Source organism: Mobula birostris, chromosome 1 (genome assembly GCF_030028105.1).
Source record: "Mobula birostris isolate sMobBir1 chromosome 1, sMobBir1.hap1, whole genome shotgun sequence".
Lineage (NCBI taxonomy): Eukaryota > Metazoa > Chordata > Chondrichthyes > Myliobatiformes > Myliobatidae > Mobula > Mobula birostris.
In genome coordinates, this window is record NC_092370.1 from 87,283,011 (window position 1) to 87,308,875 (window position 25,865).

The 25,865-nt window shown below is 44.2% G+C and overlaps 1 protein-coding gene across 2 annotated transcripts in view; it reads left to right on the forward strand.

The window, feature by feature from the left end:
- Positions 1-475: 475 nt before the first annotated feature.
- The window catches only part of mppe1 (metallophosphoesterase 1), a 47,992-nt gene continuing 22,602 nt past the window's right edge, over positions 476-25,865 (forward strand). For both annotated transcript variants that reach the window (XM_072258788.1, XM_072258797.1), the window contains exons 1-3: positions 476-929; positions 20,354-20,462; positions 23,638-23,741. In XM_072258788.1, coding sequence (XP_072114889.1) covers positions 673-929; positions 20,354-20,462; positions 23,638-23,741 — 470 coding nt within the window. In that variant the 5' untranslated portion in view covers positions 476-672. The remainder of the gene's footprint in view (positions 930-20,353; positions 20,463-23,637; positions 23,742-25,865) is intronic.

Consider the following 25,865-nt stretch of genomic DNA (forward strand, 5'->3'; position numbering starts at 1 on the left):
CCCTGGCTGACCCGCTAAAATCCTCCAGCTCCTTTGTTTCTTTATAGAGCACAGATTATTTTAAATGCTGTTTTGGATATGAGAAAGTGTGAGAGAAAAAGCATTTCGAGCACCTTGTGGTGGGGAGATACTCCAGTGACACCCAATAGCACGACGTGCAGTTACTACTTCAAGTAGGCTCAAAGGAATTTTTAACCCAAAAAGTTGTGACGACAGCAAATTTCTCTTTGTGCAGTTCTGTGGGAGAGTAGGATATTTTAAAGTGAAATAATACTTAAAATTAAATAGACTGTACATATTACTATATTACTTCAATTAATAAGGTTCTGAATTTACGACAATAATTAAAGGAAATGGCATGTTTCAGGAAAACGGTCACTTGTTTTGCAAAATGAACGACTGCGACCTCTAACGACGTAACACCTTTGATTGCATTTGCAAATGTACGATTAAATATTTTCCGTTTCATTCTGTGCAGTTGTTCCAAATTCCATGCGGCTGATTTTTCCTTGCTTGCATCGAAGCGAATTATGCTGCTTGATTGTCTTTTTTCGAATCGCTCCGTTGAGCTGCGGTACGCAGTGCCGTGTGTGTGGGGAGAGAGAGAGGAGTGCAGTGCCGAGTGAGTGAGTGAGTGGTTCACTGTGCGTTCACCGTGCCGGGGGCTCAGATATGGGCAGGCGGTGGGCGCACCCCGAGCAGCTGCTCCCTCTCTTGCTCAAGCTGCTGGCTTTGGGTTGCGGGGTGGCCTTGGTCTGCGAGCTGGGTATTTACTACGCGGTGCTGCTGCGATGTCGCTGGCCCCAGTTGAAAGCTTCAGCCCAGCGCGGGCAGTACAGACCCTTTGGGCCAGTGCTCAGGGCTTTGTTCCTTGCTGATACTCATCTACTGGGAGCACTCAGGGGTCACTGGTTGGACAAACTAAGAAGGTGAGAGATTAATTTATCTATCCCTCGGTTGAAAGAATTTGTGTCTTATTTAAGCAGTGTTCGGCAGAAGTTGAAACCGATGCTCTTTGAAAGTTCCTTTTGCATACGTCCAGAAATATCCTCGACTCATTGGTATCCGCCTTGCAGAATTTCGATTAGCTTGATTTAATAATTTACCTTGCTGCATTGCAAACGTTGACAGCTGTATTACAGAGAGGAGTTGTGGACCTAGATTTTGGAGATGTTACAAAATATGTAGGCAGCTGCAGTTGACTCATCTCACGATTTAGCAACGCTCGAGGAGAGGATATGTATTAATAACTATGTTGATGTGAAAATTGCTCGGTATATTTAATTAACCCAGAATTGAAACACTTACCCCATTAATAGTGACCATGAAACTATTGGATTGCTGTAAAAGAACAGCCGAGTCATAATCGTCAATTCGTGTAGGAAGTTTCCTGATGTGGTCTGATCTACGTGGAGTGTTTGACTTCCCATGGAAGGACTAGGCAAGATGTACCTGTTCCATTTTGTCTTCATTTAATTTGGTTCAGCAAGTGGACCAGTTAGACGAAAGGGATCACTATATTTGCTTACACAAAACTGTTCCATTAATCCAAGTGGTACAGAATTAGCAAATAAAGAGCTTAAATTGGGCACTGTCAGGCCCAAGTGGTACGGACAGCTTGTACTTGAGTCTTCTGTGAACTCTTTCTGTTCAAATAACAACTCCTGCGGAATGTAATTCTTGCTTATTATAATTTAACCTTTGAACTGCAACAGTTTCTTCCCTCCAGCCATCAGACTCCTCAATACTCAGTGTAAAGTAGATTGACATCTACATCATTTATTATTCTGCCCACACATGGTGTGGGCAGAATTATCTGCAGCTTAATGTGAAAAAGACTAAGGAGCTGGTGGTAGACCTGAGGAGAGCTAAGGTACCGGTGACCCCTGTTTTCATCCAGGGGGTCAGTGTGGACATGGTGGAGGATTACAGATACCTGGGGATACGTATTGACAATAAACTGGACTGGTCAAAGAACACTGAGGCTGTCTACAAGAAGGGTCAGAGCCGTCTCTATTTCCTGAGGAGACTGAGGTCCTTTAACATCTGCCGGATGATGCTGAGGATGTTCTACGAGTCTGTGGCGGCCAGTGCTATCATAGAAACATAGAAAATAGGTGCAGGAGTAGGCCATTCGGCCCTTCGAGCCTGCACCGCCATTTATTATGATCGTGGCTGATCATCCAACTCAGGACCCCGCCCCAGCCTTCCCTCCATACCCCCTGACCCCCGTAGCCACAAGGGCCATATCTAACTCCTTCTTAAATATAGCCAATGAACTGGCCTCAACTGTTTCCTGTGGCAGAGAATTCCACAGATTCACCACTCTCTGCGTGAAGAAGTTTTTCCTAATCTCGGTCCTAAAAGGCTTCCCCTCTATCCTCAAACTGTGACCCCTCGTTCTGGACTTCCCCAACATCGGGAACAATCTTCCTGCATCTAGCCTGTCCAATCCCTTTAGGATCTTATACGTTTCAATCAAATCCCCCCTCAATCTTCTAAATTCCAACGAGTACAAGCCCAGTTCATCCAGTCTTTCTTCATATGAAAGTCCTGCCATCCCAGGAATCAATCTGGTGAACCTTCTTTGTACTCCCTCTATGGCAAGGATGTCTTTCCTCAGATTAGGGGACCAAAACTGCACACAATACTCCAGGTGTGGTCTCACCAAGGCCTTGTACAACTGCAGTAGTACCTCCCTGCTCCTGTACTCGAATCCTCTCGCTATAAATGCCAGCATACCATTCGCCTTTTTCACCGCCTGCTGTACCTGCATGCCCACTTTCAATGACTGGTGTATAATGACACCCAGGTCTCGTTGCACCTCCCCTTTTCCTAATCGGCCACCATTCAGATAATAATCTGTATTCCTATTTTTGCCACCAAAGTGGATAACTTCACATTTATCCACATTAAATTGCATCTGCCATGAATTTGCCCACTCACCCAACCTATCCAAGTCACCCTGCATCCTCTTAGCATCCTCCTCACAGCTAACACTGCCACCCAGCTTCGTGTCATCCGCAAACTTGGAGATGCTGCATTTAATTCCCTCATCCAAGTCATTAATATATATTGTAAACAACTGGGGTCCCAGCACTGAGCCTTGCGGTACCCCACTAGTCACCGCCTGCCATTCTGAAAAGGTCCCGTTTATTCCCACTCTTTGCTTCCTGTCTGCTAACCAACTCTCCACCCACACCAATACCTTACCCCCAATACCGTGTGCTTTAAGTTTGCACACTAATCTCCTGTGTGGGACCTTGTCAAAAGCCTTCTGAAAATCCAAATATACCACATCCACTGGTTCTCCCCTATCCACTCTACTAGTTACATCCTCAAAAAATTCTATGAGATTCTCAGACATGATTTTCCTTTCACAAATCCATGCTGACTTTGTCCGATGATTTCACCGCTTTCCAAATGTGCTGTTATCACATCCTTGATAACTGACTCCAGCAGTTTCCCCACCACCGACGTTAGGCTAACCGGTCTATAATTCCCCGGTTTCTCTCTCCCTCCTTTTTTAAAAAGTGGAGTTACATTAGCCACCCTCCAATCCTCAGGAACTAGTCCAGAATCTAACAAGTTTTGAAAAATTATCACTAATGCATCCACTATTTCTTGGGCTACTTCCTTAAGCACCCTGGGATGCAGACCATCTGGCCCTGGGAATTTATCTGCCTTCAATCCCTTCAATTTACCTAACACCACTTCCCTACTAACATGTATTTCGCTCAGTTCCTCCATCTCACTGGACCCTCTGTCCCCTACTATTTCTGGAAGATTATTTATGTCCTCCTTAGTGAAGACAGAACTAAAGTAATTATTCAATTGGTCTGCCATGTCCTTGCTCCCCATAATCAATTCACCTGATTCTGTCTGCAGGGGACCTACATTTGTCTTTACCAGTCTTTTCCTTTTTATATATCTATAAAAGCTTTTACAGTCTGTTTTTATGTTCCCTGCCAGTTTTCTCTCATAATCTTTTTTCCCCTTCCTAATTAAGCCCTTTGTCCTCCTCTGCTGAACTCTGAATTTCTCCCAGTCCTCAGGTGAGCCACTTTCTCTGGCTAATTTGTATGCTTCTTCTTTGGAATTGATACTATCCCTAATTTCTCTTGTCAGCCACGGGTGCACTACCTTCCTTGATTTATTCTTTTGCCAAACTGGGATGAACAATTGTTGTAGTTCATCCATGCAACCTTTAAATGCTTGCCATTGCATATCCACTGTCAATCCTTTAAGTGTCATTTGCCAGTCTATCTTAGCTAATTCATGTCTCATACCTTCAAAGTTACCCCTCTTTAAGTTCAGAACCTTTGTTTCTGAATTAACTACGTCACTCTCCATCTTAATGAAGAATTCCATCATATTATGGTCACTCTTACCCAAGGGGCCTCTCACGACAAGATTGCTAATTAACCCTTCCTCATTGCTCAAAACCCAGTCCAGAATAGCCTGCTCTCTAGTTGGTTCCTCGACATGTTGGTTCAAAATGTTTGCTGTTGTGTGCTGGGGCAGCAGGCTGAGGGTGGCAGACACCAACAGAATCAACAAACTTATTCGAAAGGCCAGTGATGTTGTGGGGATGGAACTGGACTCTCTCACAGTGGTGTCTGAAAAGAGAATGCTGTCTACGTTGCATGCCATCTTGGTCAATGTCTCCCATCCACTACATAATGTACTGGGTGGGCACAGAGTACATTCAGCCAGAGACTCAATCCTCCGAGATGCAGCACAGAGCGTCATAGGAAGTTATTCCTGCCTGTGGCCATCAAACTTTACAACTCCTCCCTTGGAGGGTCAGACACCCTGTGCCGATAGGTTGGTCCTGGACTTATTTCATAATTTACTGGCATAATTTACATATTACTATTTAACTATTTATGGTTCTATTACTATTTCTTATTTATGGTGCAACTGTAATGAAAACCAGTTTCCCCCTGGGATCAATAAAGTATGACTATGACTATTATATTGTAATTTGTCCTCTACTGTGCCTATTGTCTTGTTTATTAATTATTGTACTGCCCTGCACTGTTTAGTGCACTTTATGTAGTCCTGTGCAGGTCTGCAGCCTAGTGCAGTTTTTATGTTGTTTTACGTAGTCTAGTGTAGCCTTGTGCTGTCTCACATAGTCTAGTGTAGTTTTGTGGTTAGCACAAAAGGAAGGAGGAGAAGATTGCGACGCAGCGTGCGCGGCCGTTCCGAATGATATTGTAATGTGTTAACTAGGGGCCGTGCACAATCCTGATTTGATGGAGACAGCTGTGAGAAGCACGGAGGAACACCTGGAGAAACTTCTGAAATGCCTGCTTCGCTGCCACTGCTACTGTGTGATCGAGAATCTCCGGAGGGGAAGGCCCCAAATCCTTGGCTTTGCCTATTGCCTGTTGCCGGGGCCGGGGTCGAAGCGCTTGGCAGAGATGGTACTTGGTGCTCAGTGTCAGGGAGCTGGTCAGAGGCTCGGAGTTTTCGGACGAGCTCGGAGTCGAACTGTGGTCGGATGCTTCCAGGATGCTGCATTGGCAAGTTTGCGGCGCTGGAGGTTCACCGTCTGCGTGAGATGATGGGACTTTTGAGAGACTTTGAGACTTTTTACCGTGCCATGGTCTGTTCTTTATCAAATTACGGTATTGCTTTGCACTGTTGTAACTGTATGTTATAATTATGTGGTTTTTGTTAGTTTTTCAGTGGGTTTGTCATGTGTTTCTGTGATGTCATTCTGGAGAAACATTGTATCATTTCTTAATGTATGCATTACTAAATGACAATAAAGAGGACTGAGTGTCCCCATAATCTAATCTAATCATGTAGCACCAGGGTCCTGGAGGAACATTATTTCATTTTTACTGTGTACTGTACCAGCAGCTTATGGTTGAAATGACGATAAGCTTGACTGACTTGAATGTATCTGAATAGTACACTGATGAAAACAGGGCTGCAGACCTTATCTGCATGGGACTTTAGTAAGGCATTTGACAAGGTCGTGGTTGGCTGATTCAGAAGCTCTAGGCATATGAAATTTGTGCTGATTGAATCTGAAATGGCCTTGGTGAGAGGAAGCAAAGTGAGGGAGGTGGAATGTTGTTAGACTGATTGGAAGTTTGTGCTGAATGGTGTACTCAGTGATCACTGCTGAGCATGGGGAAGTTTCTAGCTAATAAGAGAAGCAAGATATTAAAACAGTGCAAGAAAATGGAGCGGAGGTAGCTAAGGTCTTAAAGAATGGTGGAGCAGTTCTGACATGCTGAGTCTGTTCTTAGCCATTATCCTTAAGGTCTTAGGCAAAGATGAATAACCTTAGGAGCTCCTTGTATTTCCTGTCAGTGAGTGTTGGGGAAACGGAGAGGGAGATGGATGGGAAGGGGTATTAGGAGATTGATGGGCAAGGTGGAGGGTTGGGAGAGATGGGTTTATGTTTCATGAACAGATGCTTGATGATGTGCATGCAACTTTGGTTAACTTGGTTTTGGAATATGCTCCCATTGCGGAGTGAACCATCATATCCCATTGTTGTTTAGACAAGTTAAATTCATAAGAATCACAGGCAGAAGCACACCCCATATTACTGGAGATTTAAACCAATCTAACTCTGCAATAGTATTCATCTGGATTCTGCTAATGGGGATGTGTCTGTATTTTGTATTCCCCCAAGGTTTTGAACTTCTAGTTTACCGTAATTCTGTGTGTGTGCATTAAGGTGGTTATAGAAGGTTATTTTGTGGAATCTTGTGAAATATGATGACCACATGCTCATGGGGTAAAGTTACATGTCGCAAAGTTATCTGAAATAAAGCTACTTCCATAACTAGAAATATCCATCTTTAAGCTTCATAGGAAATAAATAATGGGAGACAATTCAGTCTTCTAGAGCCTGCTACACCATTTGCTGAGATCATGATCAATCTGATCCAACTCTATACATTCAGTCATAGAGCACAGGGGTAGGTTCTTCAGCCCAACTGGTCCATGCCAACCAAGATTCTCATCTAAGCTCATCACCTTTTCTTGTGTTTGGCCCATATCATTCTACACCTTCCCTCTCCAGGTACCTGTCTAAGTACCTTTTAAGTATTTTCAACACACCTACCTCATCCATTTTGCTTGGCATCTCAATCCATGTACTTACCATCTAATAGATGGGAAAAAGTTGTCCCTATTAAATCTCTCCCTTTTCATCTTTAGCCTGTGCTCTCCAGTTTTTGATCTCCCCAACTGTAGGAATTCATCTTCCTTGTTTCCACATCTCATAGAGTCCTAGAATGCTACAGCATAGAAAGAGGCCCATCTCATCTATACTGAATCTCGACTCTGCTTTTTTGATTAACAGAAGTCTGCCAGTCTCAAAACTGACTTGCTTTGCACCCTCTTTCCATAGTCATACAACACAAAACCAGTCCTATGTACCATTGTGTCCATCATACTGTGCACTAGTGTAGGGGCTGAAGAGTGGTTTTAACTCCTAAGGGGCTCATGCAACTACTGGTTCAGGTAAATTGTTCTAGTTATCATATCTCCTTAATGTCTTTGAAATGTTGATTGTATAATCCCTTGATCTATTAAATTTCAAAGAGTATCCTGTTATAAATCGGTTTGCTATTGTCACCTGTGCCAAAGCACAAGTGAAAAACCTTCGTTTGGCATGCCACCCTTACAGATCATTTTATCACATCAGTAGGTTGAGGTAGTCCAAAGAAAAATCTGTAACAGAACTCTCAGTAACAGGTAAAATGTAGTGCAGGCAGACAATAATGTACAAGACCACAAAGAGCTCGATTGTGAGGTCGGTCCCTGATATATTCAACCCTTCAAGTTTGGGTATGATTGTGCAATACATTGAAGTTGCACTAACCCCAAAACCCACTCGTGCTGGGTTGAGAGTTAATCTAGCAATTCGGCCTTGTAAAACAGACAAATGCTAAAGAAACAGCAAGGTTGCCACCTGATGCACCATTTGAGGCATCGGGAGGAACTTTAACCCCGGAATACCTTAGCTAAGGTGTGATAACCAGGAATGCTTACAACGTTCCATTTCTGTTTTAAATTTTTAACTAAGTGTAGAGGAACAGATAAACTGTAAGCTCACCGATACCGGTACCTCCTCCGGAGGCTAAAGAAGTTCAGCATGTCCATAGAAAGCATTCTGACTGGTTGCATAACAGCCTGGTATTGCAACTACTCTGCATGCGAATGCAAGAAACTGCAGAGAGTCGTGGACACAGCTTGGCTCATCACAGAAACCAGCCTCCCCTCCATTGTCTCTCTGTACTTCCACTGCCTCAGTAAAGCAGCCAGCATAATCAAAGACCCCCACCCATCCTGGATATCCTCTCTCCCACCCCTCTCATTAGGCAGAAGATACAGAAGCCTGACCACCAAGCTCAAAGGCTGCTCCATTCTACTGTTATCAGACTCTTGGATGGACCTCTTCTACGATATGAGATGGCGTCACAGTCAATCATATTGTTATCTTGCACTTTATTATTTACCTGCACTGCACTTTCTTGTAGCTTTTACAATTTATTCTGTATTATCATTGTTTTATCTTATTTTAGCTCAATGCTCTGTCTAATGGTTTGATCTGTATAAACAGTAGGCAAGACAAGCTTCTCACTGTATCTTGGTACATGTAACAATAATAAACTCCATTCTATCTCCCTTGGTTCAGTCCCTTACCTCCTTCTCGATCTCTTCAACAACATTTAGTTCCCTGGCCCTAACTGCCTCCTTTTCACCATGGATGCCCAATCCCTATACACATCTATCCCCCCATCAAGAGGCCTTAAGGCTCCCCACTTCTTTCTTGACAAAAGATCTAACCAGTTCCCTTCCACCAACACCTCCTCTGTCTAACAAAACTGGTCCTCACCCTCAACAATTTCTCCTTCGACTCCTCCCACTTTCTCCAAACCATGGGCCTCATCTATGCTTGCCATTTCATTGGCTATTTAGAATGGTCTGAGTTGGATTAAGATGGCGCTGGTGAAACACAGCGATGACTTGTTGGCAGCAAACAAAACTACTGATTACTTTATTAATCACACTTTTTCTCCAAAATGATCACGGCGATCAATAGCCTGTAACTTCCCTTTGGGGTGTCTTTGAACTTCTGAGCTGCCTGTATAACCTGGCAATTTGGCGGTATGACCCGAAGTCTCAAGGTTGCAGGATAGTTGCGACAGGGCATGCACAGACCGAATCGAGACAACGGGGCCCGGGCCAGTGAGTGGGGAATGAGCAGATGTTTGGCCTCTGCTGGAGCAGGCTTGGAGGCAATTCATAGTGGCAGAACCAAGGAGAGACAGAGCTGAGGCAGAGGGGCCCGGGCCGAGAGTGAGGATCTACCTGGTTTTTGACGGATTTAAGCACTGGGTCTGTTTGGAAAAATTGGGTATGGGTCAAATTGAGCTGGTGAGGCCCAGGCCCAAGAGTGTATCAAAGCAACTAGGCTTGGGTGCGAGAGTGAGGAATGAGTTTGGCTGATTTAACTGCCAGGCCAGATTGAAAAGGTCAGAGTTTCGGGGCCGGAGAAGAGAAATGGGCTGCTGCTCAGTGAGGTTTACTTGTCTGTGCTGAACTGAGGCTGTGCCTTGCAACTTTGATGCCTTCCCTGGTAATGCACCCCAACTCTTCTGCCCTACATTCATAACTGCATTGGTGTGGTTTCGTGCACCCATGCTGAGCTAGGCAACCCTCACTCGCATCTCCTCTATTTCCTGGACACTTATCCCATTTTCCCATTGCTTTAACAGGGATAGAGTTCCTCTTGTTCTCACCCACCTCTCCATGAACACATCATTCTCTGTAACTTCCACATCTTCAATGGGATCCTACCACCAAAAGCATCTTTACTCCCCCCCCCCCCCATTTCTGCAGGGATTGCTCCCTCTGTGATTCCCTTATTCATTTACCCTTCCCCAGTAATCTCCCTCCTGGCATGTATCCCTGCCTGCAAAAGAATTGCTACAAGTCCCCATTCACCTCCTCCCTCATCTCCATTCGGAGTCCCAAATAGTCCTTCCAGGTGAGGAGACACTTCACCTGCGAATCTTTTGGGGTCGTCTGTTGTATCCAGTGCTCCTACTGTGGACTCCTCTACATTGGTGAGACTTGACCTAAATTGGGGCACTGCTTTGTTGAGCACCTCCGCTCCATCTGCAAAAGTAGAATTTCCTGGTAGCCAACCATTTTAATGTCGATCTCCATTCCTGTTTTGATATGTCGGCACATGGCCTCCTATTCTGCCATGTTGAAGCCACTCTTAACGTGGAAGAGCAATACCTCATTTCCGTCTAGGTAGCCTCCAACCTGATGGCATGAACATTGATTTCTCCTTTCGATAATTTTTTCTTCTCCCTTCCCCTTTTCTCTTCTATTATTCTGCACTCTGGCCTTTTACCTCTTCTCCTCACCTGTCTATCACCTCTCCCTGGAGCTCCTCCTCCTTCCCTTTCATCCACTGTCTACTCTCCTCTCCTATCAGATCCCTTCCTCTCCAGCCCTTTACCTTTCCCACCCACCTGGCTTCATCTATCATCTTCTAGTTTGTTCTCCTCTCCCCCCACCTTCTTATTCTAGCTTTCCCCCCCCCCTTCTTTTCCAGTCCCAAAGAAGTGTCTCAGTCCAAAATATTGACTGTTTGTTCATTTCCATAGATGCTGCCTGATCTCTTGAGTTCCTCCAGCGTGTTGTGTGTGCTGTTGTTGATTTCCAGCATCTGCAGAATCTCTTGTATTAATTATAAACCAATACCAACACCACAATAATTCTTAAAATGCAGATGAAATGAGAGAATCAATACAGAATTAAAGTCGTGTTGATCGTGAGAAGGTGAATATGCAGGATTTAAAGATCTTGCTCACCTGTACTGAGGACCTGCCCAGCAGGTTCAGCAGCAATTGAAAGGATTCTAAATAGAAGCTCATCTACTCCAAATTTGTTTTTCAGTTCATGTGAAGAATCACTGAAGTAAGCTAAACAGATTTAATGAAACAGTGCACCAGAACACACCAGTTCAGAAAATGATGGAAACACTCAGCAGGTCAGACTGCATCAGCAGGAATTGGAATAGCTTTAATAGTTCAAATTGGAGACCCCTTGTGAGAATTGAAATGAAGACGAAAGAAGCCTTAACCCTCTAGCAAGGGCGGGAGAGGGGTGTTTCTGACAGGGTGAAACCGGGATGACTATGGGGATAGCCAGTAAAAAAAAAAGGTCCCGAAGTCTGCAACATGCCCTAATAGAAACTGAGGTGATTTTACTCAAGTTTATGTAATACTCTGGTTGCGGTTTCTGCTGGTATGCTGCAGCTCTTTCATTTTAGCACTTTTCTGCAAAAGTGGTGTGTCCTGCTTTTGATTTTGGCTGAAGATAAGAAGCCTTGCTGTTCAACTTAGGAATGTTGTGTCAGCCAATCAGGATGGTGGGATCTGGAGAAAGTTCTAGAGAGAACGGAGTTATGTGACGGACAGTAATCCAGTTTGGGGTCTTTTGGCGGGAGCAGGACAGAAGGAAAGATACCACAGAATGCCGTTGGAGGGAGAGTCCCTGTTACACTAGGTGCTTTGTGCGGATGAGTGGCTCCAAGGAGGAAGGGCCAACACTCCAGAGCCAGTTTGGTGGAAATGGACTTTGAGGGAAGTTCGAAATGTGGTGAGTGATTTCACGCAGAACCATGGGTTTGGCACCGTGAGTAACAGTTATACCCAGCTTCGGCTGACCAATAATTGTATATGGGCAGTATTTACACAGCATTCACTCAACTGAAGTTCTATAATCAGAACATGACGACATTTCTGTTTAGTTGAACCCCAAATCATACTGACACTAAACGTACTGTATATTGTTCATGCAAGGTGCTCTTCTCACTGCTGGGTCACGTGGCTGTTAGCAGAGCTAGCTAATGAGCCAATTTTACATGAGCCAGGTGAGAGGGTTACTTTTGTGGGGACCATCGTCCAGGGATTTCTCTGATGCGGTGTGACTGCTGTTTTAGAATTGATTATGGAAGTTTGTGTGTTCAAGCCTGTGTTTAAACCAGTGTCGGGGAAAGTGATTAAGGTACTTTATTATGGACGCCGCAGGGACTAAGGTTTGGTGTGATTCAAAGAGATATCCACAAATAATGCTTGTGTTCTGAGTGGGGTGGATGTCCAAGTTCCTGAGAGCTGCTACTGAGAGTGCTGAGTTCTGTAGAAGTGTTTGGAAAAGTTGCACTGAATGGTATTTTGACCAGTCAGCTGGTAAGGATGTTGTGTTAGGCAAGATTAGCAGTGACGTAACTGAATTTGCGCTTCCTGATAGGTTGGGAGACCCTGAAGAGGCAGGGTCATTGGGAGTCCATATTTTTAGAGAAGGCAGGCATGTAGCTGAGGATGAAGACTTTAAAGGCAAGTTGTTCCTGTTTCTGCGAGGTGAGGGGAAAGAGTTTCCTAATGTGAAAGGTATAATGGGTCCTTCAGCAGCTGACGGAAACTCTGGGCTGGTTTTGGGTATTACATCACTGGTTGATAAATGCCAAAGGTATCGTAGACTGGGAGTGTTCTTTGGCGTCAAGTCCACACCCGATGGGGATGAAGAATATGAGGATTGGGTGGAACAGACGTATCAGTTAATGGATGAGTGGCAGTGCTCGGATAATATGAAAAACAGAGACTGTGGAGAGTTTAAAGGGTCCGGCGACTGATACAGTGAGTTCCTAAGGGTGGAAAACCCATTAGCCATGTCAGCTAATTGCCTGCAAGCTCTGGAAGATGTTTTTGGCACTGCTGAAAGTGCAGCCGATCTGATGATGAACACATTCCAGAAGGAAGGAGAGGAGCTGTCTGCCTACATTTTCAGTCTGGAGAAACTGCTGCGTTGTTTGTGCCACAAAGGGGGCATTCAGCTGTCTGAGAGAAATTGCTTGAGGATGGAGCAAGTTGTGAAGTGATTTTTTTTTTAGCATGTCATGTGATTTTTTAAAAAAAGTGTGTTGCACCAGACAGTCAGCCATTCTTGTCTGGTGTGTGGTGTCAGGATTGGTCTCCTTTCGGATTAACAGGGTCACAATATGATCCTTCCTAACTTGACCTCTTTTTTTTATGAGGCCGAGTGGCTAGCTCGACGCTCAACCTGGCACGGATGGAAAGCGTGCTCAGGGAGTGGCCTGACTTGGATTCGAACTCGGGAGCCTTCGCTCCGGAGTCCGGCGCTGATGCCATTGCGCCACCGGCCTACATGGTCTACATATTCGATGTGATTGGCCTACATGTTCGAATGACCCACAAGACGCACCCTCCTCCATCTTTTACCGAGTTACTCAGAGAAGGTACAGAGGAGGAAAACATGATTGAAAAGCGGAACATTTCCAAAAGCTGAGTCACGTCTTCAGTGGCAGCCTCTGATGCCACAGAGATGGAGCTTTTGAAGAACGAAGTGGAAAACCTTTGAGCTGAGCTGACTCGATGATGTCTGCAAATGTTTCAGCTAAGCGTGATACATCCGTTGGAACCCACCTGTAGGACTTACGACGCAGTGGACTGCTGTTGAAAAGGGAGACTAGAGAGGTGACCTGTTACAACTGTGGAGAAGATGGACATTTCAACTGGGGCTGTGAGGGGCAGGAAAATCTTTAGAAAGTAGGTCAGCAGTTAATCAGAGAAGAAAAGAGACAAAACTATGGAGGGACCCAGTAAAGGAAGGGGCTATGGAGAGGATACATTTCCAATCAGTGTATCAAGGGAAATACTAAAGTGCATAACACTGTTCCTGAAGGTTTAGTGATGTATCCATATGCATTGATGGTGTTTATGCTAGAGCCATACTTGACACAGGATCTCAAGTTACTTTGCTTTACAGGTTCTTTTACAACTGGGATATTTGACGTATTTACCATTGACGCCACTCAGTACCCTTGAGATAAGTACTGATGAGTTCTTATTCGATTGTTACTTGATGTTGAAACTGGAGTTTTCAGGAGCAGATGTTGGAGTAACTGAGAGTATTGACACACCAATGTTGGTCAGCCCAGATCCGGCTGAAAAGAGTGACGCTTCCTTTCTTGTGGGAACGAATACTTCCATTGTGAGAAGGCTCATGGGAGCATGCGAGGAGAGACATGCAGATAACTTCTTGAAAACCTTGTCCATTCACCCTGTGTTCAGAGCTGCTTTTGAGAAGGTGCAAGTTCCTCCTAAGCAGGAAGGCCTCCTGAGCAGAAACAAGGAAATGTGTGATGCACTCACTCTAAACCCGTCATGTTACATTCTGGAGGAGTGGCTGGAGTGATGGGAACCCCCAAATTGGCTGGAATGTCCAATGCCTCAGCCATCCAGATGGATCCTCCTGATGATCTGGAAGAAGAGTCATGCTTACTGCTGGAGTGTGGTGAGACCTGAGCTGCAGAGACCTCCGGCTGTTTATGCAAACAGAACTGTCAGGGACACCTCAGGAAGAGATGTTACCCTCAGACATGGGATTCTAATTGCCCCTGTTTTTAGTTTTCCAGGGGAAATGAAAGAGAAACAGTCTCCTGGATCGAGGAAATTGACATCAAAGTCATGCAACTTTGGTGACTCACGATACCTGAGGAGTGGAAAGGTAGATTGGCTGAGGAGATGTTGGAGCGCAAAGATGTCTTTTCTACTGACGAGTCTGATGTTGGTTGCTCCGAGGCAGCACCTGCTTGGAAGGAAGCTAAGTTCGTCGTGGGGCAGGGGGCTTGAGCCTCCAGAAGGTACGAGTGATAGACGGGAGGCATCTTCTAGTGGACAGGAAAAATCACAAGGAGTGGTTGAATCTGGAGAAGCTGAAGATGAGATGAGGAGGTCTTAGAGAGTCAGGAAACCCCTAGCTAGCCTAGCAGAGGATTCACCTAGGAAACAGAGTGTTATGTCCATTCCCATGGTGAGATATGTTACTTCCATTTACAACTGGATTGGGGGTCCTGAACTCAAGAAATTCATTTGATTATTGTGTTGTTAATAATGGTTTAATATGTTCAACAGTCATGAGGACACAACTATTTTTGGTAGGGGGAAGAGTGGAATGCCCTGGTTCAGATTTCTACTGCAATGCTGTAGGTATTTCATTTTAGCAGTTTTCTGCAAAAGCATTGTGACCTGCTGGTAGAATGTTTTGGTTTCGGCTAAAAAAGCCCTATTGTTCAACTTAGGAATGTTGTGTCAGCCAATCAGGATGGTAAGGTCTGGAGAAAGTTCTAGAGAGAACAGGACGGAGAGAGCTTTGTGATGGACAGTAGTCCAGTTTGGGGTCTTTTGGTGTGAACTGAAGGGAAGATGCTGCAGAATGCAGTTGGAAAGAGAGTCCCCATTGCACCAAGTGCTTTGTGCAGATGAATGGCTCCAAGGAGGGAGTCAGTACTTCTGAGAGGGAGCCAGTTTGTTTGAAGTGGACTTTGATGGAAGTTTGGAATGTAGTGAGTGCTTTCACGCGGACCATGGGTTTAGCGCCGTGAGTAACAGTTATTCCCAGTTTTGGAAGGGGTGAGCTCCTATGGTTATGTGTGCATTTAGACTTGTCCAACTGTAATGGGCCCTTTTAATTATTTTTCTTCTTTCTTTTCTCACTTTTAATAACTGATAAAGTTGAAATTAGTAAATATACTTTATAATTTTATGTGGTGTATGATCTATTATTTCTTGCCAACTGATATTTGTGTATGGGCAGCATTTACACAGCGTTCACTCAGATCAAAGTTTCTTTGATTGGAACATTACGATGTCCCTGTTTAGCTGAACCCCAAACCTAGACATACTGTCTATTGTTTATGAAAGGTGGCTTTCTCACCGCTAAGTCACGTGGTTGTTAGCAGAGTTAGCTAATGAACCAAGTTTGTATGCAAGCTAAGTTTGCATATGAACCAAGTTTGTATACGAACCCGGTGAGGGGTTTACATTTGTGTTGGGCCTAACTGTCAGTTCACAAGGCTGCAGACAAATAGGTCTGAATCCCAACTCTCTCCACTACACTTCATCCCATCCTGCATTCTGTAAGGATGATATTACATTCTCTCTCTCTCCTTCCATCTCTATCATGTTTGCTTCAACGCTGAGACTTTCCATACGGTTGCCTTTGCAACATCTTCTTTCTTCTTGAACCATAACTTCCCCTAAGCTATTGTTCGCAAGTCCCTTGATCACGTCTTCTCCATTTCCCATGCCTCTGATCTCACCACTTCTCCTCCAGGACAGAATAAGGATAGATTTCCCCTGGTCCTCACCTTCCTCCCATGCAATCATTCCCTCTTTCCATCAGCTTCAAAGAGATTCCACCACCAGATACATCGTCTCCTCACCTTCCTTTTTAGCATTTCACAGGAACCATTTCCTTCATGATTCCCTGGTGTACTCTTACATTTCCACCAGCTATCTTTCTTCCTACAGCACTTTTCCTTGCAACTGCAGTGGAAGTACACGCGTCCTTTCACTTTCCCCCCTTAAGAATCTTTCCACGTGAAGTGACGACTCACTTGCATTTCTTCCGACCACAGTGCGGTCTCCTCTACATTGCAGAAACCAAATGCACATTGGGTGATCACTTTGCCGAACACCTGCATTCAATCCACAGGAGTATACTTGAGCTTCCTGGGGCCTGCCACTTTAACTTCCCCACCCCTATTTCAATGTACATGTGATAAACAAAGCTGATCTAATCTAATCCCACTCCCACTATGACCTATTGATTTGTGACCTTCTGCACTGTTACAATATCATTGTCCATCTGGGTATGTAACATCTTTCAGTGTGGAATTTTCCAACTCTAGGAGAAGTTTGTCCTCCTCCTCTACATTTCAAAGCCTCCACTTTCTTTCCAAGCACCTGGTGCAGCCTCTTGCAGCTTGGGACTCCATTATGTCAAGTACGTTCACTCTATCCACTGCAAAAGCCATCATTTCCCTCATGGACATCCATTACATTCTGACTTCCCATTCCCATTCTGACATATCTGTCCTCTACGCTCAATGAAGCCATTTTCAACTTGGAGGAACAACACACCTCATATTTTGTCTGGGTAGCCTCCAACATGATGGCATAAACATCAATTTCTCCAAAATCCAGTAATTCCACCTCCCTCCACCCATCTCTCTGCTTCCATTCCCTATTCTGATTACCTTCTCAGCCCTTATTTACTCCTCACCTGCTTATCACCACTGTTTAGTTTCCCTCCTCCTTTTCCCTTCATCCCCATGGTCCACTATCCTCTCCTAATAATTCCCTTCTTCAGTCCTTTACCTCTTCCACCTATCCCCTCCTAGCTTCTTACTTCAATTCCACCCCCCCACGCTCCTTCCCCCTCAGCTGGTCTCACGTATCACCTGTCCTCCTCTCCATTCCCTCGTCTTCTTAATCTAGCTCTGCCCTCTTCCTTTCCAGTCTTGATCCAAAATATCAACTATTTATTCCCCTCTGTGGATGCTGCCTGACTTGTTGAATTCCTCTAGTACTTTATGTGTGTTGCTCAAGATTTCCGCCATCAGCAGAATCTCTTTGTGTTTATTGTTTTGTATAGTTTCTTTTGACTAGGTTCTCACTCTTTATCTGCTTCTTTTCATTCACACACCAGATAGTTGTTTACAGTTTATCGCTTTCAGAATCATTTTCTCTCCTCCACCCTTCCCTGCTGCTCTCTGCACCCTCCTTTGTCCTCCTGCCTGAATAGTTTTGTTTTTCTTCATACAGAAGGGATTTGCTGGACTTGCTGAGTATTTCAAGTGACTCCCTTTTTTGTTTTAGATTTCAGCACTGCAGTCTTTTTCTCATTCTTCACTAGAACACCCAAGATGCACCATTTTGAAAATAATTTATGCGATTGAACTTTAAGGACTCTTTATAGCTCATGTTCTCAGTATTATTTTTATTTGAACAGCTTGCCTTTTGCACATCGATTGTCAGTCTTTGTATGTTTATAGATTTTTATATTTTTTTAAATAAAATTCTATTGTATTTTTATTTTCTTGTAAAGTATGAATCTCAAGCTACTATATGTTAACTTTGATAAAAAACTTACTTTGAACTTTGAATTGTGTAGAAGGTCGGTTATTTTGCCCAAGCTGAGGATTTAAATAGCACTGGTGCCCGACAGGAGGGACAGGGAGAGAGGTTAATGAGCAGATCAGTGTGGGTGGAACTGGCAAGTGCATTCTGCTATTCGGTATAGATTCATAGAGTACCACAGCACAGAAACAGGCCCTTTGGCCCAGCTAGTCCATGCCAACCTGGTTGTCTGCCTAGTCCCATCTACCTGCATTCGACCCATATCCCTCCAAACCCCCTATCATCCATGTACCTATCCAAACTTTTATAAATGTTACAGCTGGATGCATCAGCAAGGGAGATGAGGCTGAGTACAGGGCTACGGTAGGAAACTTTGTCACATGGTGTGAGCAGAATTATCTGCAGCTTAATGTGAAAAAGACTAAGGAGCTGGTGGTAGACCTGAGGAGAGCTAAGGTACCGGTGACCCCTGATTCCATCCAGGGGGTCACTGTGGACATGGTGGAGGATTACAAATACCTGGGGATACGAATTGACAATAAACTGGACTGGTCAAAGAACACTGAGGCTGTCTACAAGAAGGGTCAGAGCTGTCTCTATTTCCTGAGGAGACTGAGGTCCTTTAACATCTGCCGGACGATGCTGAGGATGTTCTACAAGTCTGTGGTGGCCAGTGCTATCATGTTTGCTGTTGTGTGCTGGGGCAGCAGGCTGAGGGTGGCAGACACCAACAGAATCAACAAACTCATTCGTAAGGCCAGTGATGTTGTGGGGATGGAACTGGACTCTCTGACGGTGGTGTCTGAAAAGAGGATGCTGTCTTAAGTTGCAAGCCATCTTGGACAATGTCTCCCATCCACTACATAATGTACTGAGTGGGCACAGGAGTACATTCAGCCAGAGACTCATTCCACCGAGATGCAGCACAGAGCGTCATAGGAAGTCATTCCTGCCTGTGGCCATCAAACTTTACAACTCCTCCCTTGGAGGGTCAGACACCCTGAGCCAATAGGCTGGTTCTGGACATTTCATAATTTACTGGCATAATTTACATATTACTATTTAACTATTTATGGTTCTATTACTATTTATTATTTACGGTGCAACTGTAACGAAAATCAGTTTCCCCCGGGATCAATAAAGTATGACTATGACCATGACTATGAGCTGAACCTACATTTACCAGCTCCACTGGCAGTTCTTTCCGCACTTGCACCACCCTCTGAGTGAGAAGTTTCTCCTCAGATTCCTCTCAAATATTTCACCTAAACCTATGACTCTACTTCTAGTCTCGCTCAACCTGAGGGGGAAAATGCCCTCAAAAGTATTGGTGAACCCTGGAACTAAACTTGTGGAGGTTATTTATGCAGGTGAGTAGGGTTCAGGGTTTTGAGAACTTCAGAATCAGAATCAGGTTTAATTCCACTGGCATATGTTGTGAAATTTGTTAACTTAGCGACAGCAGTACAATGCAATATGTGATAATATAGAAAAAAGTAAATCAATCACAGTAAATGTATGTATAATAAATAGTTAAATTAAAAATGGTGCAAAAGCAGAAATAATATTTAAAAAAAGTGAGGTAGTGCTCATGGGTTCAATGTCCATTTAGGAATCAGATGGCAGAGGGGAAGAAGCTGTTCCTGAATTGCTGAGTGTGTGCGTTCATGCTCTTGTTCCTCTTTCCTGATGGTAACAGGGTGATGAGGGTCCTTAATAATGAGGCAGCGCTCCTTGAAGATGTCTTGGATACTACAGAGGCTGGTAGCCAAGATGGAGCTGACTAATTTTACAACTTTCTGTAGCTTCTTTCGATCCTGTGTAGTAGCCACTCCCCCTCCCCCCCCCCAGACCAGACGGTGATGCAGTCTCTCAGAATGCTCTCCATGGTACATCTATAAAAGTTTTTGAGTGTTTTAGGTGACAAACCAAATCTCCTCAAACTCCCTGATGACATATAATTGCTGTCTTGCCTTCTTTACAGCTGCATCAATATGTTGGGACCAGGTTAGATCCTCAGAGATCTTGACACCCAGGAACTTGAAATGGCTCACTCTCTCTCTCTCCACTTTTGATCTCTATGAGGATTGGTTTGTGTTCCTTCATCCTATCCATTCTGAAGGCACTTAGTGTTGGTTTTGGAGAAATCTTACTAAGATGGCCAATTTTTCTTGGCTTGCCTTTTCCACCTATTTTTGAATCCTTGAAGTACCTTACAAATAGAGTTCTTTCAAAATGCATGATTATATATTGACACAGAGGTGTGATAAGTACGGAAATGGCAACATTTCTAGGATATTGTCATAACTTTCACTGGCTGAGGCGTTTAATGCTCTTTTCTGTTTCTCAAGGGAATGGCAAATGGAACGGGCCTTCCAGACAGCCATGTGGCTCTTTGAACCAGATGCTGTGTTTATTCTTGGTGACCTGTTTGACGAAGGGAAGTGGAGTTCCCCAAAGGTAATGTGTGTTTGTATCATTTTACAGGGTCCTAGAGAGAGGGGCCACACACTTAAACTATCACTTAAACATTGATCTCTTCTAATTACCCCACATCCCCATCAACACATGCAGATTTGAACATTCACTCAAGGGAAATTTACAGGGGCTAATTAACTTCTAAATTATAAATTTCAACTTGTATAAGTTATCCCTGGTGTGGTGTGGATGGTAGGATTGATGGAAATGTGGGAAAATAGGTTATAGGGAATATCAGAGGGACAGCTTTCTCAGTGAAGCTTTTTTCTTACAGCAATAAAAAGTAAAATAAAAACTGCAATTGAAGTAAAGCCAGAATTGCTGGAAATACCCACCAGGTCAGGCAGCACCAGTTAACATTTCAGGCCAAAGATCAGAAGTACAGTAAACACTGATGATCTTTTCTCTGACTATTTGGAAGTCCCAATGGCTCAACATCAGGTGATGTAGCTTACATAGCTTCTGGTTCACCGTGGCCCCAAGTCCCTGCCCGTATTTAAACGTTTTATTTTTATTTGGAGATACAGCGTAGAACAGGCCCTTCTGGCCCTTCAAGCTGCACCAGCCAGCAATCCTCCAATTTAATCTTGGCCTAATCACAGGACAATTTACAATAACCTACCAACCAGTATGTCTTTGGACTGTGGGAGGAAACTGGAACAGCCAGAGAATGTCGTGGAGAGAACGTACAAACTTCTTATAGGCAGAAGCGGGAATTGAAGTGCGGTTACTGGTACTGTAAATCGTTGTGCTAGCCACTACACCACTGCGCTGCAGGCTGTTTGGCCCACTGGTCAATGCTAGCTCCCAGGACATTCCTATTTGTTCCCCCAGAAACTTAGTTTATTTTGTTTTAAATTTTTAGTCGGATTACTTGGAAAATTTATGATTTTCTGTAGTAACTAAATAAAGTGAACTTATTAAAAGAGTGTTGGGGTATTAATGGGACTAACCATGAACTCAGAATGTCTGCAGGCCTGGCATCACCAAAGTCTTGAGCATGGCAGTCATCTTCCCTCTATTTCCTTTGTATCTGAGCACACAGAGGGGCAAACCTACAGAGGTGTTTAAAATTATAGGTGATTATGATAAGATGGGTTGTAACAGTCTTTTCCCCAGGGTAGGGGAAGACTAGGGGGCATAGGTTTGGGCGAGAGAGGGAAGACTTATAAGGAGCATGAAGAGATGCAGAGCAACCTTGTCACGCAGAAGGTGTTGGGCATATGGAAGGAGTTGCCAGGAGTGATTAAGCCAGGAACTAAAGGAGCTTTTAAGAAGCACTTGGATAGGTACATGGAGGGACAGATCTTGGAGGGATATGAGCTGACCACAGGAAACTAGGACTAACTGGGCAGGTACCATGGTTATCATGGGCATTAGGCTGAAGGGCCTGTATCCATACTGTATTGCTGTATGACTCTATGAGGGGTGAATGACAATTGGATCTGAAGCCAGATAGGTGTTGGCATACTGAGGGAAAAGAAAGAGAAAAATAAGATGATTGGAGGAGGAGAGAAGATAAATATAGAGGAAGGATACGAGGCTGGAGTAATGAACTTTGGGAAGAATGTGGTCTAAGGGCCCGACAGCAGTAGAAGCCACAAAGGGTGTCACAGATCTCCCTTCGTGAAGAGGAGTAAAATTTCTTCAAAGTAGGCATATCTTGTATTAGGGTAGTGAAATGGAGACACAAGAGACTGCAGATACTGGAAACCGGATCTGTTGGACGAATGCAGCGGGTCAGGCTGCATCTGTGGGAGAAAAGGAGAGGAAAGGAAAAGAAAGCTAGAAATCCTGTGCCAGGGTCGAGAGTGGAGATGACCGGAGAAGGGAAGGGAAGGGGTGTGGTGAGATAGCATTCCAAGCTGATTGGTGGGCTGAAGAGGTGTGTAAGATGACAGGTAGGCAGGGAAAGGGAGTGCGGTAGAGTTTGAAGGCAACGATGATGGATGATGGAGGCATACAAAGAGAGAGAAACGAAGAGGCAGGTGGAGAGGGTAGAGTGAAGGTGGAGGCATCTGTTGGAGGGGTTAAGCAGGAACACAGAGTGCTCCCAGTACTGGACCCTGACAAGTGAAAGAGGTGATAATGGGAACAATTAGGGGAGAGGTGTATGGTAGATGGGTAGATAGAACCAGCTAGGGAAGGGTGTGGTGCTGGGCAAGACCTGTGCGTGAACTGTATGTGTAGTGGGTGGATGGAACCAGAAAGGGGTGAAGATGGGTGCTGGGAGGGGTGGGATTTAAAGGAAAGGGACAAAGTAGACCAGAGGAAGATGGGGGTGTGGTGGAAACAACCCACTAGACAGGAAGGTTATGTAAAATTGGAAAACTCAATGTTTAGTTCTGATCAGTCTGTGTGTATTGGTGTTGGTTTATTATTGACACATGTACCGTGATACAGTGAAAAACGTATCTTGCATACTGCTTATACCATCAAATCATCACACCGTGCATTGAAATAGAATAAGGTAAAACAATAACAATGCAGAATAAAGTGTAAAAGCTAGCGAGGAAGTGCAGTGCAAGGTCATGAGGAGGTAGATTGTGAGGCCATGGGTCCGTCTTATTGTACAAAAAGGTCTGTTCAAGAGTCTGATACAGAGGAATATAAGCTGTCCTTGAGTCTGGTGTCCCTAGGCTTTTCTATCTTCTCCCCAATAGGATAGGGGTGTAGAGAGAATGTCTGGGGTGTGTGGGGTCTTTGATTATACTGATTGCTTTACTATGGCAGTGATAAAGTATAGCTCATTGAAAGAACCGCAATACTCTGGAGGATCTCAACTTCCAGCGCTGACTGTGTGGAGTCTGAATGTTCTCCCAGCATTACTGTACCTCCCTCAGTCTGGTAAGGATGCAGGGATGTGAAATAAAGAATGAGAGTTTTAATATTGAAGAAACGGCCGAATCAGGAGCGAGTGGGGCATTCTAGACTGATGGACGTGGAGCCACTAAACACGGGCCTCATCGGGAGTCAGGTGGGTTTTAAGGTGAAAGTGAAGGAGCCCATGATGAATTCCTGTTCGGACGTTCTCTGTGAATGCCTCTGGTGAACTGAACCAGGAAACACAACATTGCTCCGAGTTCCTTTTTATTTCTTGATTTGAGAAGGTTAATGAAACTGTAATTGTGTTTCTCTTTCAATGAATACTTAATAGGACTTTAAAGAAGATGTGAGGCGTTTTCAAATAATGTTCAGACATTCTACCAACACGGAGTTGTTCGTAGTTGTTGGCAATCATGATATCGGCTTCCATCACGAGTGAGTAGAATAACATTTAATAATTGCAATCTCTGGACTTTGTGGTGGGATTACTGTGATGCCTGCTCCTGTCCGGCTCTCTGTCAGTAAAGACATTTCAGAAATATTTTGGCCTATTGTGCCAAATTTAAGGAAAATAGCCTTCTGGTTTGAGGCTTTTGCTAAACTTGAAGGTGGGTGTGGGTCCCATTGGAACGGTCTCAATCTGAAATGTCAACAGTTGTTCCCCCACCCCACAAATGGTGCTCAACCCGCTGAAAACCTTCAGTTTGATTTCATTCTCTCCATTAAAAACGGCAGAGCTGGCAGTATCCTGGGATTTCCAGGTTTCTTGACACAAACTCCTTCCCCAACCCACTCTTAAAACCCGACCATCAAGGTTGAGGCTGCCAACTTTAAATCAGGAAGGGTGAATTGGAACATTCAATAAACTTGTAAATAGAAATTTATAAAAGATATATCCAGTCCACTCTTTAGTTACGGGCAGACTCTAAGAGTTCCAGATCATCCCAGTGAAAAGACACTCAATGCTTGCTGCTTCATTTTCTGGGATAGGGAGAATAGAAAATTTCTGAGAAAGTTGCTCAATTTAAAGTACTCAGTCAGGTTGTAGCAGACCATCAAACAGAGAACAGTGGCTCATAAATATAAACACTGGCTTATAATCGAATTTCAGTAGCACCTGGTCATTCTTTCGTCACAGTGGGTTTCTGGAGCAAGCAGGAGATTTATCACTTTGGACCAATGCTCACTGTTACTACAGTTGTTACCCCTCAACTATCAGGCTCTTTGACCAGAGGGGATAACTTCACTCAGCTTCACTTGCCTCATCATTGAAATGTTCCCACAAGCTATGCACTCACTTTCAAGGACTCTTCATCTCATATTTTTGGTATTTATTGCTTATTTATATTTCTTTCTTTCTTTGTATTTGCTGATTTTGTTGTTTTTTGCACACTGGTTGAATGTCCAAGTTGGTGTAGTCTTCCATTGATTTTATTATGGCTATTATTCTGTTATGGATTTATTGAGTAGGCCTGCAAGAAAATGAATCTCTGGGTTGTATATGGTGACATATATGTACCTTGATAATAAATTTACTTTGAACTGTAATTGAGCAAAACACACAAATTCTGAAGAAATTCAGCAAGTCAGGCAGCCTCTGTGGAAGGGACAACATTTTGGGCCAAGACCCTTCTTCGGGACTGGGCAGGAAGGGGGCCGAAGCCAGAATAAGAAGGTGGCAGGGCAGGAGCAGTACAAGCTGGCGGGTGAGACCAGGTGAGGGCGAAGGTGGGTGGGGGAAGGAGGTTGAAGCAAAAAGCTTGGAGGGGATAGGTGGAAGTGGCAGAGGGCTCAAGAAGAACAAATGTCATAGGAGCGGACAGTGATCCATAGAATAAAGGGAAGGAGGAGGGGAACCAGAGAGATGTGATGGGCAGGTGAGGAGAAGAAAAGGGGTGATCACTGTTGATAGTTTGATCTTAAACATCTTGAACATCTTTTGGTTTTGAGCAAATCTCTCAGTTTAGACCCCAAAGTAAACTAAAGATAGTAAGACAGATTGCTTTAAACAAGTGAAAAGTTCGTGTGAGGAAAGGGCTTGTGCTGGTTCAGGAAACAAGGGAAGTGGAGCTTTGAAGTAAGTAATCTGGAAGTGAATTGCATGTTGAGCTTTGGCTCAAGAGGCTGGAGTTAAGTGGTAAGAAGGTTGGTGAAATTGTACAGAGCTTTGCTGGGATCACCCATGGAGATTGGTGTACAATTTTTGTCCTTGCACCAAAGTGAAAACATACTTACTTTAGAAGTAATGCAGGTAGTGGTAGGGTAGCAGAGTTGTGCAGCTAGTGCACCCAGCCCCTCAAGGCGTCAAAGAATGGGTTCAGTCCTGACCTTGGGTGCTGGTTGTGTGGAATTTGTACATTAACCCTCTGACCGCTTGGGTTTCCTCTGGGTGTTCCGGTTTCCTCTCAGATCTATGGGTTGATAGGTTAATTGCCCACTGTAAATTACTCCTTGTGTGGGTGAGTGGTAGAATCTGAGGGAATTGATGAGAATGTGGGGAGATTAAGAAATGGAATTAATGTCATTGTGACCAACTGGGCTCCCTCTTTGACTGCATGA